The sequence below is a fragment of the Alosa sapidissima genome, chromosome 6 (assembly GCF_018492685.1).
Source record: "Alosa sapidissima isolate fAloSap1 chromosome 6, fAloSap1.pri, whole genome shotgun sequence".
Taxonomy (NCBI): Eukaryota; Metazoa; Chordata; class Actinopteri; order Clupeiformes; family Clupeidae; genus Alosa; species Alosa sapidissima.
Window position 1 is genome coordinate 37,690,222 of NC_055962.1, and position 12,728 is coordinate 37,702,949.

At 42.1% G+C, this 12,728-nt stretch overlaps 1 protein-coding gene across 1 annotated transcript in view; it reads right to left on the reverse strand.

Moving 5' to 3' along the window:
* Window positions 1-605: 605 nt before the first annotated feature.
* Window positions 606-12,728, reverse strand: part of si:dkey-206f10.1 (adenylate cyclase type 8) — a 59,487-nt gene continuing 47,364 nt past the window's right edge. Inside the window, exons 18-20 of the mRNA XM_042095146.1 lie at window positions 2,916-3,005; window positions 2,152-2,266; window positions 606-1,329 (exon numbers count right to left, since the gene is read on the reverse strand). Of these exons, the coding sequence (XP_041951080.1) occupies window positions 878-1,329; window positions 2,152-2,266; window positions 2,916-3,005 (657 nt within the window). The 3' untranslated portion in view covers window positions 606-877. The remainder of the gene's footprint in view (window positions 1,330-2,151; window positions 2,267-2,915; window positions 3,006-12,728) is intronic.

A 12,728-nucleotide genomic window follows, 5' to 3' on the forward strand; every position in this document is an offset into this window, starting at 1 on the left:
GCCTACTTTCGTTTTGCACTTACACACACTCAGTGTAAACAAACAAGCATGCGTGGAAGCCTGGAGTTGTCAGTAGCGTTCTACCTTTGAATAAAATGGGAGTATTACGGGAGGCTACTTTTGTCCCGGTTCGCTACAGCTATATTTTGCATATTGCAGCCAATACGTCAACTGGGCTAAAAGGCATGTTAGGTTACCTTTCCTTCTCTCACTGCATTCTCAGAATCTCATCCTGTTCCTCCTATATCCAAGGAATTCGGTGGATAGAAGAACTAATTTCTTCAATCTTTGCATCTTGGCTGGCTAGTCTAACTTTCCGCTTTTTCTGCGCACTCTTGGATTTGATAGAAGCGACTACTAGCGAGTCACAACGCGAAACTGCTAACGTTGATGGGAGTTGTAGTTTTTATGCTTCATTCGCGACGTGATTCTATGGTCTGCACCAGTAATGCTTCTCGATGTTGCGGTGTATTTTGTAGACAAACATTGACATGGTTAGAAGTCATTCGCACCAGTGCGCCTAAATATTTTTTTGCACTCGCACGGCATCATTTTTACTCGCATGTGCGAGTGAAATGGGCGCACTGTAGAGCCCTGCACTATATGGTACCCTAACGGAAGGGTGCGGAAAGTGGAACGGTACGGGTTGGTTGTTTTGATACCGTTCACAAATTATGACCATGGAAACGCAAATAATTGGGTACCGTACTGTATCGAACTGAACAGTACCGCTCGGTGGAAACGATCCAAGCAGACATGTAGGAAAGGGATGATGACGCCTTACCGACACACACATAGCAACCACACCCACAGTATATGGGTGTAACATGAAGATCATACACACACCACACACACACACACACACACACACACGTGGTCAGCACTGCAGGCTGCTGGTGGGCAGGCCGAAGCCTCCGTTGACTTCTCTGGTCTTCTCCTTCTGGATGGCCTGCACTAGTCCGAACACGACCTCTGCCAAGGTCGACCGGCCGCTCCTGTTCGCCCTGCCCTCGCGCTGGACCTTCAACGCCCCTCCTCCTCCTCCCCCCGCCCCTTCGTCGGCGGGCCGCTGGCGGCGGCTGGTGCTGATGAAGTAGGTGCGGATGCGTCCCTGGCGCTCGCTGACGCCCTTGATGAAGATCTCGCCCCGGAGCTCCAGCAGGAAGCCCCAGTTGGCGAGGATCTTGCGCGTGGCCTCGGGCACCTGGATGCGCCCGCTTACGCCACTGCTGTCCATGCGGCTTGCCAGGTTCACCGTCAGGCCCCAGATGTCGTACTGTGGCTTGGTGGCGCCGATCACGCCGGCCACCACCGGACCGTGGGCGATACCTGGGGGAGGAGATTACACACACACACACACACACAGGTTACAAGCAGTCCGCCGTGGTGACACATACATGACATGTCCTGACACTTTAACCTTACCGTCGAACATGGGCGACTACCACACACACACACACACACACACAGGTTAACCTGGCCTGACGGAAGGGATGATCTGGACACTGCAGCTTCTAGATGTGACAGGACACTGGACACCATGGGCGGATTATGAACTTTCGGGCCCAGATGTTTTAAGGGCCCCCCACTAATTGTCGCATATGTGGGAAGGGGGGTTTGGGGGTCCTCCCCCAGAAAATCTTTAATTTGTTTGATGTGATTTCCTGTTTTCTGGTGCATTTTGGGGATGGCCAATACTTTAATTCAATCAGATTCATAGCCTACATCCTGATTTGTTGATATTGAGGCAATGATTCCATACAAAGGCTTGGGCTTCAGGGCCCCCTGATCCCTTGGGCCCCTGGGCCTGGGCCCGGTAGGCCCGTGCAGTAATCCATCCCTGAGATGAAGGTGAGGACGAGGATGATGATTCTAAACATCTTAAAGATGATAAAAGAACCAGAGGCAATTGCTCTAAGACTACAGGGGAAGCTCAGCCTCCTCTGAAATATCACAGAGAATTAGCCCACTATTCCAACTAGGGCTTGCAAAAAATGTGTTCAACTTCATGGCTAGTTCATTCAGCAATAAGGTTTCTCTGGTAATCTCCGGTTAGAGTGTTCAGAGTGTGTGTGTAAGTGTGTGTGTGTGTGTGTGTGTGTTTAGAGTGTGTGTGTGTGTGTGTGTGTGTGTTTAGAGTGTGTGCCTTACCGACGCGGAGCTGGAAGTTGTTGTGTGAGTTCCTGTTGATCTCCTTCAGAGTCTCCTGCATGGCCAGAGCAAACAGCACCAGCTCCCCGAGATGATGCCATTCACCTGAACACGTCTGTACACACACACACACACACGCAGACACACAAAACAGACACACACACACACGCACGCACACGCACACGCACAAAACACAAACACACATACACACGCAGACACAGACACAAAACACACACGCAAAACACACACACATTGTTATGGCTTGTCATGAGTCTTTCCATTATAAATAGTTATAATATTATTATAATTATTGTTATTATTATTATTATTATAAATATAATAATAATAATAATATAGTAATATGGTTTTACTAAAATGAGATCCACTGAGCGTGAGTCTATGGATGAAACCAGGTTGATTAATCAAACGATGAGAGACTCTGCTCGTCAGGAGACGGGCCCAATGCAGAGACTAATATGACACAAGGCTAACTAATCGAACACCCAGAGACTGATATGACACAAGGCTAACTAATCAAACCCAGAGACTGATATGACACAAGGCTAACTAATCAACAAGGCTAACTAATCAACAGAGCTAACTAATCGAACACCCAGAGACTGATATGACACAAGGCTAACTAATCAACAAGGCTAACTAATCAAACACCCAGAGACTGATATGACACAAGGCTAACTAATCAACCATCCAGAGACTGATATGACACAAGGCTAACTAATCAAACACCCAGAGACTCTGCTCACCTTGTCAGGAGACAGGCCCGATGCGGCCATGTAACAGCTGCCGATGGTTTTGATCTTTTCGATATCCAGAAAGTAGGATTCCTCCAGGAGCTGATGAACAGAGCAAGAGAGAGGGAGAGAGAGAGAGAGAAGGAGAGCGAGAGTGAGTGAGAAAAGGAGAGAGAAGGAGAGGGGGAGAGAGAAAGGGAGAGAAGGAGAACGAGAGAGAGGGAGAGTGAGAGAGAAAGGGAAAGAGAGAGAAATGAAGAGAGAGAGGGAAAGCAAGACAAATGAGTACAGTAAACTCAGTCTGGGAATACCCATACAAACCTTTGGCAAATTTGGGATTTGCTCTGCTTGTCCGTCTGGCCAAGAGGCCACTGAAGCTCATTTCCAACGTCCCTAAAACATGGGCATGCAAATACAATCGCTAATCCGGCAAGGACGTGTATTTCTTAGGAATTGCATTTTAAACCTTCATTTACGAGATTGCTGCACTTCTGAAAATGATTTGGTAAGAGTTTAATGCACCGATTTAAGTTTAATTTCACTGTTAGTTACGCCCTACAGGCTACAGTAAACTGCTAACCAGGCTACAATGAACTGCTAACCAGACTACAGTGAACTGCTAACCAGGCTACAGTGAACTGCTAACCAGACTACAGTGAACTGCTAACCAGGCTACAATGAACTGCTAAACTGCTAACCAGGCTACAGTAAACTGCTAACCAGGACCAGGCTACAGTCAACTGCTAACCAGGCTACAATGAACTGCTAAACTGCTGGTTAGCAGTTCACTGTAGCCTGGTTAGCAGTTTAGCAGTTCATTGTAGCCTGGTTAGCAGTTCACTGTAGCCTGGTTAGCAGTTTACTGTAGCCTGGTTAGCAGTTTAGCAGTTCATTGTAGCCTGGTTAGCATTTCACTGTAGCCTGGTTAGCAGTTTAGCAGTTCACTGTAGCCTGGTTAGCAGTTTAGCAGTTCATTGTAGCCTGGTTAGCCAGGATACAGTGAACTATCACTTTGATGGATAATGTACAGCGGAGGAAGGCAGTGATATGATATGATATGAGTGTGTGTAAGTGAGGCAGGCAGTGATATGATATGATAAGAGTGTGTGTTAGTGAGGTCAGCAGTGATATGATAAGAGTGTGTGTTAGTGAGGTCAGCAGTGATATGATAAGAGTGTGTGTTAGTGAGGTCAGCAGTGATATGATAAGAGTGTGTGTTAGTGAGGTCAGCAGTGATATGATAAGATAAGAGTGTGTGTTAGTGAGGTCAGCAGTGATATGATATGATAAGAGTGTGTGTTAGTGAGGTCAGCAGTGATATGATATGATAAGAGTGTGTGTTAGTGAGGTCAGCAGAGATATGATAAGAGTGTGTGTTAGTGAGGTCAGCAGAGATATGATAAGAGTGTGTGTTAGTGAGGTCAGCAGTGATATGATATGATATGATAAGAGTGTGTGTTAGTGAGGTCAGCAGTGATATGATAAGAGTGTGTGTTAGTGAGGTCAGCAGTGATATGATATGATAAGAGTGTGTGTTAGTGAGGTCAGCAGTGATATGATAAGAGTGTGTGTTAGTGAGGTCAGTAGTGATATGATATGATATGATAAGAGTGTGTGTTAGTGAGGTCAGCAGTGATATGATAAGAGTGTGTGTTAGTGAGGTCAGCAGTGATATGATATGATAAGAGTGTGTGTTAGTGAGGTCAGCAGTGATATGATATGATAAGTGTGTGTGTTAGTGAGGTCAGCAGTGATATGATAAGTGTGTGTGTTAGTGAGGTCAGCAGTGATATGATAAGAGTGTGTGTTAGTGAGGTCAGCAGTGATATGATAAGAGTGTGTGTTAGTGAGGTCAGCAGTGATATGATATGATAAGAGTGTGTGTTAGTGAGGTCAGCAGTGATATGATATGATAAGAGTGTGTGTTAGTGAGGTCAGCAGTGATATGATAAGAGTGTGTGTTAGTGAGGTCAGCAGTGATATGATATGATAAGAGTGTGTGTTAGTGAGGTCAGCAGTGATATGATATGATAAGAGTGTGTGTTAGTGAGGTCAGCAGTGATATGATATGATAAGTGTGTGTGTTAGTGAGGTCAGCAGTGATATGATAAGTGTGTGTGTTAGTGAGGTCAGCAGTGATATGATAAGAGTGTGTGTTAGTGAGGTCAGCAGTGATATGATAAGAGTGTGTGTTAGTGAGGTCAGCAGTGATATGATAAGAGTGTGTGTTAGTGAGGTCAGCAGTGATATGATATGATAAGAGTGTGTGTTAGTGAGGTCAGCAGTGATATGATAAGTGTGTGTGTTAGTGAGGTCAGCAGTGATATGATAAGAGTGTGTGTTAGTGAGGTCAGCAGTGATATGATAAGAGTGTGTGTTAGTGAGGTCAGCAGTGATATGATATGATAAGAGTGTGTGTTAGTGAGGTCAGCAGTGATATGATAAGAGTGTGTGTTAGTGAGGTCAGCAGTGATATGATATGATAAGAGTGTGTGTTAGTGAGGTCAGCAGTGATATGATAAGTGTGTGTGTTAGTGAGGTCAGCAGTGATATGATAAGAGTGTGTGTTAGTGAGGTCAGCAGTGATATGATATGATAAGAGTGTGTGTTAGTGAGGTCAGCAGTGATATGATATGATATGATAAGAGTGTGTGTTAGTGAGGTCAGCAGTGATATGATATGATAAGATAAGAGTGTGTGTTAGTGAGGTCAGCAGTGATATGATAAGTGTGTGTGTTAGTGAGGTCAGCAGTGATATGATATGATAAGATAAGAGTGTGTGTTAGTGAGGTCAGCAGTGATATGATAAGAGTGTGTGTTAGTGAGGTCAGCAGTGATATGATATGATAAGAGTGTGTGTTAGTGAGGTCAGCAGTGATATGATATGATAAGATAAGAGTGTGTGTTAGTGAGGTCAGCAGTGATATGATAAGAGTGTGTGTTAGTGAGGTCAGCAGTGATATGATATGATAAGAGTGTGTGTTAGTGAGGTCAGCAGTGATATGATAAGTGTGTGTGTTAGTGAGGTCAGCAGTGATATGATATGATAAGAGTGTGTGTTAGTGAGGTCAGCAGTGATATGATATGATAAGAGTGTGTGTTAGTGAGGTCAGCAGTGATATGATATGATAAGAGTGTGTGTTAGTGAGGTCAGCAGTGATATGATATGATAAGAGTGTGTGTTAGTGAGGTCAGCAGTGATATGATATGATAAGAGTGTGTGTTAGTGAGGTCAGCAGTGATATGATAAGAGTGTGTGTTAGTGAGGTCAGCAGTGATATGATAAGAGTGTGTGTTAGTGAGGTCAGCAGTGATATGATATGATAAGAGTGTGTGTTAGTGAGGTCAGCAGTGATATGATAAGAGTGTGTGTTAGTGAGGTCAGCAGTGATATGATATGATAAGAGTGTGTGTTAGTGAGGTCAGCAGTGATATGATATGATAAGAGTGTGTGTTAGTGAGGTCAGCAGTGATATGATATGATATGATAAGAGTGTGTGTTAGTGAGGTCAGCAGTGATATGATAAGATAAGAGTGTGTGTTAGTGAGGTCAGCAGTGATATGATATGATATGATAAGAGTGTGTGTTAGTGAGGTCAGCAGTGATATGATATGATAAGATAAGAGTGTGTGTTAGTGAGGTCAGCAGTGATATGATATGATAAGTGTGTGTGTTAGTGAGGTCAGCAGTGATATGATATGATATGATAAGAGTGTGTGTTAGTGAGGTCAGCAGTGATATGATAAGAGTGTGTGTTAGTGAGGTCAGCAGTGATATGATAAGTGTGTGTGTTAGTGAGGTCAGCAGTGATATGATATGATATGATAAGAGTGTGTGTTAGTGAGGTCAGCAGTGATATGATAAGTGTGTGTGTTAGTGAGGTCAGCAGTGATATGATAAGAGTGTGTGTTAGTGAGGTCAGCAGTGATATGATAAGAGTGTGTGTTAGTGAGGTCAGCAGTGATATGATAAGAGTGTGTGTTAGTGAGGTCAGCAGTGATATGATATGATATGATAAGAGTGTGTGTTAGTGAGGTCAGCAGTGATATGATATGATAAGTGTGTGTGTTAGTGAGGTCAGCAGTGATATGATATGATAAGTGTGTGTGTTAGTGAGGTCAGCAGTGATATGATATGATAAGAGTGTGTGTTAGTGAGGTCAGCAGTGATATGATATGATAAGAGTGTGTGTTAGTGAGGTCAGCAGTGATATGATATGATAAGAGTGTGTGTTAGTGAGGTCAGCAGTGATATGATAAGAGTGTGTGTTAGTGAGGTCAGCAGTGATATGATATGATATGATAAGAGTGTGTGTTAGTGAGGTCAGCAGTGATATGATAAGAGTGTGTGTTAGTGAGGTCAGCAGTGATATGATAAGTGTGTGTGTTAGTGAGGTCAGCAGAGATATGATAAGTGTGTGTGTTAGTGAGGTCAGCAGTGATATGATATGATAAGAGTGTGTGTTAGTGAGGTCAGCAGTGATATGATAAGAGTGTGTGTTAGTGAGGTCAGCAGTGATATGATATGATAAGAGTGTGTGTTAGTGAGGTCAGCAGTGATATGATATGATATGATAAGAGTGTGTGTTAGTGAGGTCAGCAGTGATATGATAAGAGTGTGTGTTAGTGAGGTCAGCAGTGATATGATAAGAGTGTGTGTTAGTGAGGTCAGCAGTGATATGATATGATAAGAGTGTGTGTTAGTGAGGTCAGCAGTGATATGATATGATATGATAAGAGTGTGTGTTAGTGAGGTCAGCAGTGATATGATAAGAGTGTGTGTTAGTGAGGTCAGCAGTGATATGATAAGAGTGTGTGTTAGTGAGGTCAGCAGTGATATGATATGATAAGAGTGTGTGTTAGTGAGGTCAGCAGTGATATGATATGATAAAAGTGTGTGTTAGTGAGGTCAGCAGTGATATGATAAGAGTGTGTGTTAGTGAGGTCAGCAGTGATATGATATGATATGATAAGAGTGTGTGTTAGTGAGGTCAGCAGTGATATGATATGATAAGAGTGTGTGTTAGTGAGGTCAGCAGTGATATGATAAGAGTGTGTGTTAGTGAGGTCAGCAGTGATATGATATGATAAGAGTGTGTGTTAGTGAGGTCAGCAGTGATATGATATGATAAGAGTGTGTTAGTGAGGTCAGCAGTGATATGATATGATAAGAGTGTGTGTTAGTGAGGTCAGCAGTGATATGATATGATAAGAGTGTGTGTTAGTGAGGTCAGCAGTGATATGATAAGAGTGTGTGTGTGTTAGTGAGGTCAGCAGTGATATGATAAGATAAGTGTGTGTGTTAGTGAGGTCAGCAGTGATATGATAAGAGTGTGTGTTAGTGAGGTCAGCAGTGATATGATAAGTGTGTGTGTTAGTGAGGTCAGCAGTGATATGATATGATATGATAAGAGTGTGTGTTAGTGAGGTCAGCAGTGATATGATATGATAAGAGTGTGTGTTAGTGAGGTCAGCAGTGATATGATAAGATAAGAGTGTGTGTTAGTGAGGTCAGCAGTGATATGATAAGAGTGTGTGTTAGTGAGGTCAGCAGTGATATGATAAGAGTGTGTGTTAGTGAGGTCAGCAGTGATATGATAAGAGTGTGTGTTAGTGAGGTCAGCAGTGATATGATATGATAAGAGTGTGTGTTAGTGAGGTCAGCAGTGATATGATAAGAGTGTGTGTTAGTGAGGTCAGCAGTGATATGATATGATAAGAGTGTGTGTTAGTGAGGTCAGCAGTGATATGATATGATATGATAAGAGTGTGTGTTAGTGAGGTCAGCAGTGATATGATAAGAGTGTGTGTTAGTGAGGTCAGCAGTGATATGATAAGAGTGTGTGTTAGTGAGGTCAGCAGTGATATGATATGATAAGAGTGTGTGTTAGTGAGGTCAGCAGTGATATGATATGATATGATAAGAGTGTGTGTTAGTGAGGTCAGCAGTGATATGATAAGAGTGTGTGTTAGTGAGGTCAGCAGTGATATGATAAGAGTGTGTGTTAGTGAGGTCAGCAGTGATATGATATGATAAGAGTGTGTGTTAGTGAGGTCAGCAGTGATATGATATGATAAGAGTGTGTGTTAGTGAGGTCAGCAGTGATATGATAAGAGTGTGTGTTAGTGAGGTCAGCAGTGATATGATATGATATGATAAGAGTGTGTGTTAGTGAGGTCAGCAGTGATATGATATGATAAGAGTGTGTGTTAGTGAGGTCAGCAGTGATATGATAAGAGTGTGTGTTAGTGAGGTCAGCAGTGATATGATATGATAAGAGTGTGTGTTAGTGAGGTCAGCAGTGATATGATATGATAAGAGTGTGTTAGTGAGGTCAGCAGTGATATGATATGATAAGAGTGTGTGTTAGTGAGGTCAGCAGTGATATGATATGATAAGAGTGTGTGTTAGTGAGGTCAGCAGTGATATGATAAGAGTGTGTGTGTGTTAGTGAGGTCAGCAGTGATATGATAAGATAAGTGTGTGTGTTAGTGAGGTCAGCAGTGATATGATAAGAGTGTGTGTTAGTGAGGTCAGCAGTGATATGATAAGTGTGTGTGTTAGTGAGGTCAGCAGTGATATGATATGATATGATAAGAGTGTGTGTTAGTGAGGTCAGCAGTGATATGATATGATAAGAGTGTGTGTTAGTGAGGTCAGCAGTGATATGATAAGATAAGAGTGTGTGTTAGTGAGGTCAGCAGTGATATGATAAGAGTGTGTGTTAGTGAGGTCAGCAGTGATATGATAAGATAAGAGTGTGTGTTAGTGAGGTCAGCAGTGATATGATATGATATGATAAGTGTGTGTGTTAGTGAGGTCAGCAGTGATATGATAAGAGTGTGTGTTAGTGAGGTCAGCAGTGATATGATAAGATAAGAGTGTGTGTTAGTGAGGTCAGCAGTGATATGATATGATATGATAAGTGTGTGTGTTAGTGAGGTCAGCAGTGATATGATATGATATGATAAGAGTGTGTGTTAGTGAGGTCAGCAGTGATATGATATGATAAGAGTGTGTGTTAGTGAGGTCAGCAGTGATATGATAAGATAAGAGTGTGTGTTAGTGAGGTCAGCAGTGATATGATAAGAGTGTGTGTTAGTGAGGTCAGCAGTGATATGATAAGATAAGAGTGTGTGTTAGTGAGGTCAGCAGTGATATGATATGATATGATAAGTGTGTGTGTTAGTGAGGTCAGCAGTGATATGATAAGAGTGTGTGTTAGTGAGGTCAGCAGTGATATGATATGATAAGAGTGTGTGTTAGTGAGGTCAGCAGTGATATGATAAGAGTGTGTGTTAGTGAGGTCAGCAGTGATATGATATGATAAGAGTGTGTGTTAGTGAGGTCAGCAGTGATATGATAAGATAAGAGTGTGTGTTAGTGAGGTCAGCAGTGATATGATAAGAGTGTGTGTTAGTGAGGTCAGCAGTGATATGATAAGAGTGTGTGTTAGTGAGGTCAGCAGTGATATGATAAGTGTGTGTGTTAGTGAGGTCAGCAGTGATATGATAAGAGTGTGTGTTAGTGAGGTCAGCAGTGATATGATATGATAAGAGTGTGTGTTAGTGAGGTCAGCAGTGATATGATAAGAGTGTGTGTTAGTGAGGTCAGCAGTGATATGATAAGAGTGTGTGTTAGTGAGGTCAGCAGTGATATGATATGATAAGAGTGTGTGTTAGTGAGGTCAGCAGTGATATGATATGATAAGAGTGTGTGTTAGTGAGGTCAGCAGTGATATGATATGATAAGAGTGTGTGTTAGTGAGGTCAGCAGTGATATGATAAGAGTGTGTGTTAGTGAGGTCAGCAGTGATATGATAAGAGTGTGTGTTAGTGAGGTCAGCAGTGATATGATATGATAAGAGTGTGTGTTAGTGAGGTCAGCAGTGATATGATAAGAGTGTGTGTTAGTGAGGTCAGCAGTGATATGATATGATAAGAGTGTGTGTTAGTGAGGTCAGCAGTGATATGATAAGAGTGTGTGTTAGTGAGGTCAGCAGTGATATGATAAGAGTGTGTGTTAGTGAGGTCAGCAGTGATATGATAAGATAAGAGTGTGTGTTAGTGAGGTCAGCAGTGATATGATATGATATGATAAGAGTGTGTGTTAGTGAGGTCAGCAGTGATATGATATGATAAGATAAGAGTGTGTGTTAGTGAGGTCAGCAGTGATATGATAAGAGTGTGTGTTAGTGAGGTCAGCAGTGATATGATATGATAAGAGTGTGTGTTAGTGAGGTCAGCAGTGATATGATAAGAGTGTGTGTTAGTGAGGTCAGCAGTGATATGATATGATAAGAGTGTGTGTTAGTGAGGTCAGCAGTGATATGATATGATAAGAGTGTGTGTTAGTGAGGTCAGCAGTGATATGATATGATAAGAGTGTGTGTTAGTGAGGTCAGCAGTGATATGATAAGAGTGTGTGTTAGTGAGGTCAGCAGTGATATGATATGATATGATAAGAGTGTGTTTTAGTGAGGTCAGCAGTGATATGATATGATAAGTGTGTGTGTTAGTGAGGTCAGCAGTGATATGATATGATATGATAAGAGTGTGTGTTAGTGAGGTCAGCAGTGATATGATAAGTGTGTGTGTTAGTGAGGTCAGCAGAGATATGATATGATAAGAGTGTGTGTTAGTGAGGTCAGCAGTGATAAGATAAGAGTGTGTGTTAGTGAGGTCAGCAGTGATATGATAAGAGTGTGTGTTAGTGAGGTCAGCAGTGATATGATATGATAAGAGTGTGTGTTAGTGAGGTCAGCAGTGATATGATAAGAGTGTGTGTTAGTGAGGTCAGCAGTGATATGATAAGAGTGTGTGTTAGTGAGGTCAGCAGTGATATGATATGATAAGAGTGTGTGTTAGTGAGGTCAGCAGTGATATGATATGATAAGAGTGTGTGTTAGTGAGGTCAGCAGTGATATGATATGATAAGAGTGTGTGTTAGTGAGGTCAGCAGTGATATGATATGATAAGAGTGTGTGTTAGTGAGGTCAGCAGTGATATGATATGATAAGAGTGTGTGTTAGTGAGGTCAGCAGTGATATGATAAGAGTGTGTGTTAGTGAGGTCAGCAGTGATATGATATGATAAGAGTGTGTGTTAGTGAGGTCAGCAGTGATATGATATGATATGATAAGAGTGTGTGTTAGTGAGGTCAGCAGTGATATGATAAGTGTGTGTGTTAGTGAGGTCAGCAGTGATATGATATGATAAGAGTGTGTGTTAGTGAGGTCAGCAGTGATATGATATGATAAGAGTGTGTGTTAGTGAGGTCAGCAGTGATATGATATGATATGATAAGAGTGTGTGTTAGTGAGGTCAGCAGTGATATGATAAGAGTGTGTGTTAGTGAGGTCAGCAGTGATATGATATGATATGATAAGAGTGTGTGTTAGTGAGGTCAGCAGTGATATGATAAGAGTGTGTGTTAGTGAGGTCAGCAGTGATATGATAAGTGTGTGTGTTAGTGAGGTCAGCAGAGATATGATAAGTGTGTGTGTTAGTGAGGTCAGCAGTGATATGATATGATAAGAGTGTGTGTTAGTGAGGTCAGCAGTGATATGATATGATAAGAGTGTGTGTTAGTGAGGTCAGCAGTGATATGATATGATAAGAGTGTGTGTTAGTGAGGTCAGCAGTGATATGATATGATAAGAGTGTGTGTTAGTGAGGTCAGCAGTGATATGATAAGAGTGTGTGTTAGTGAGGTCAGCAGTGATATGATAAGAGTGTGTGTTAGTGAGGTCAGCAGTGATATGATATGATAAGAGTGTGTGTTAGTGAGGTCAGCAGTGATATGATATGATAAGAGTGTGTGTT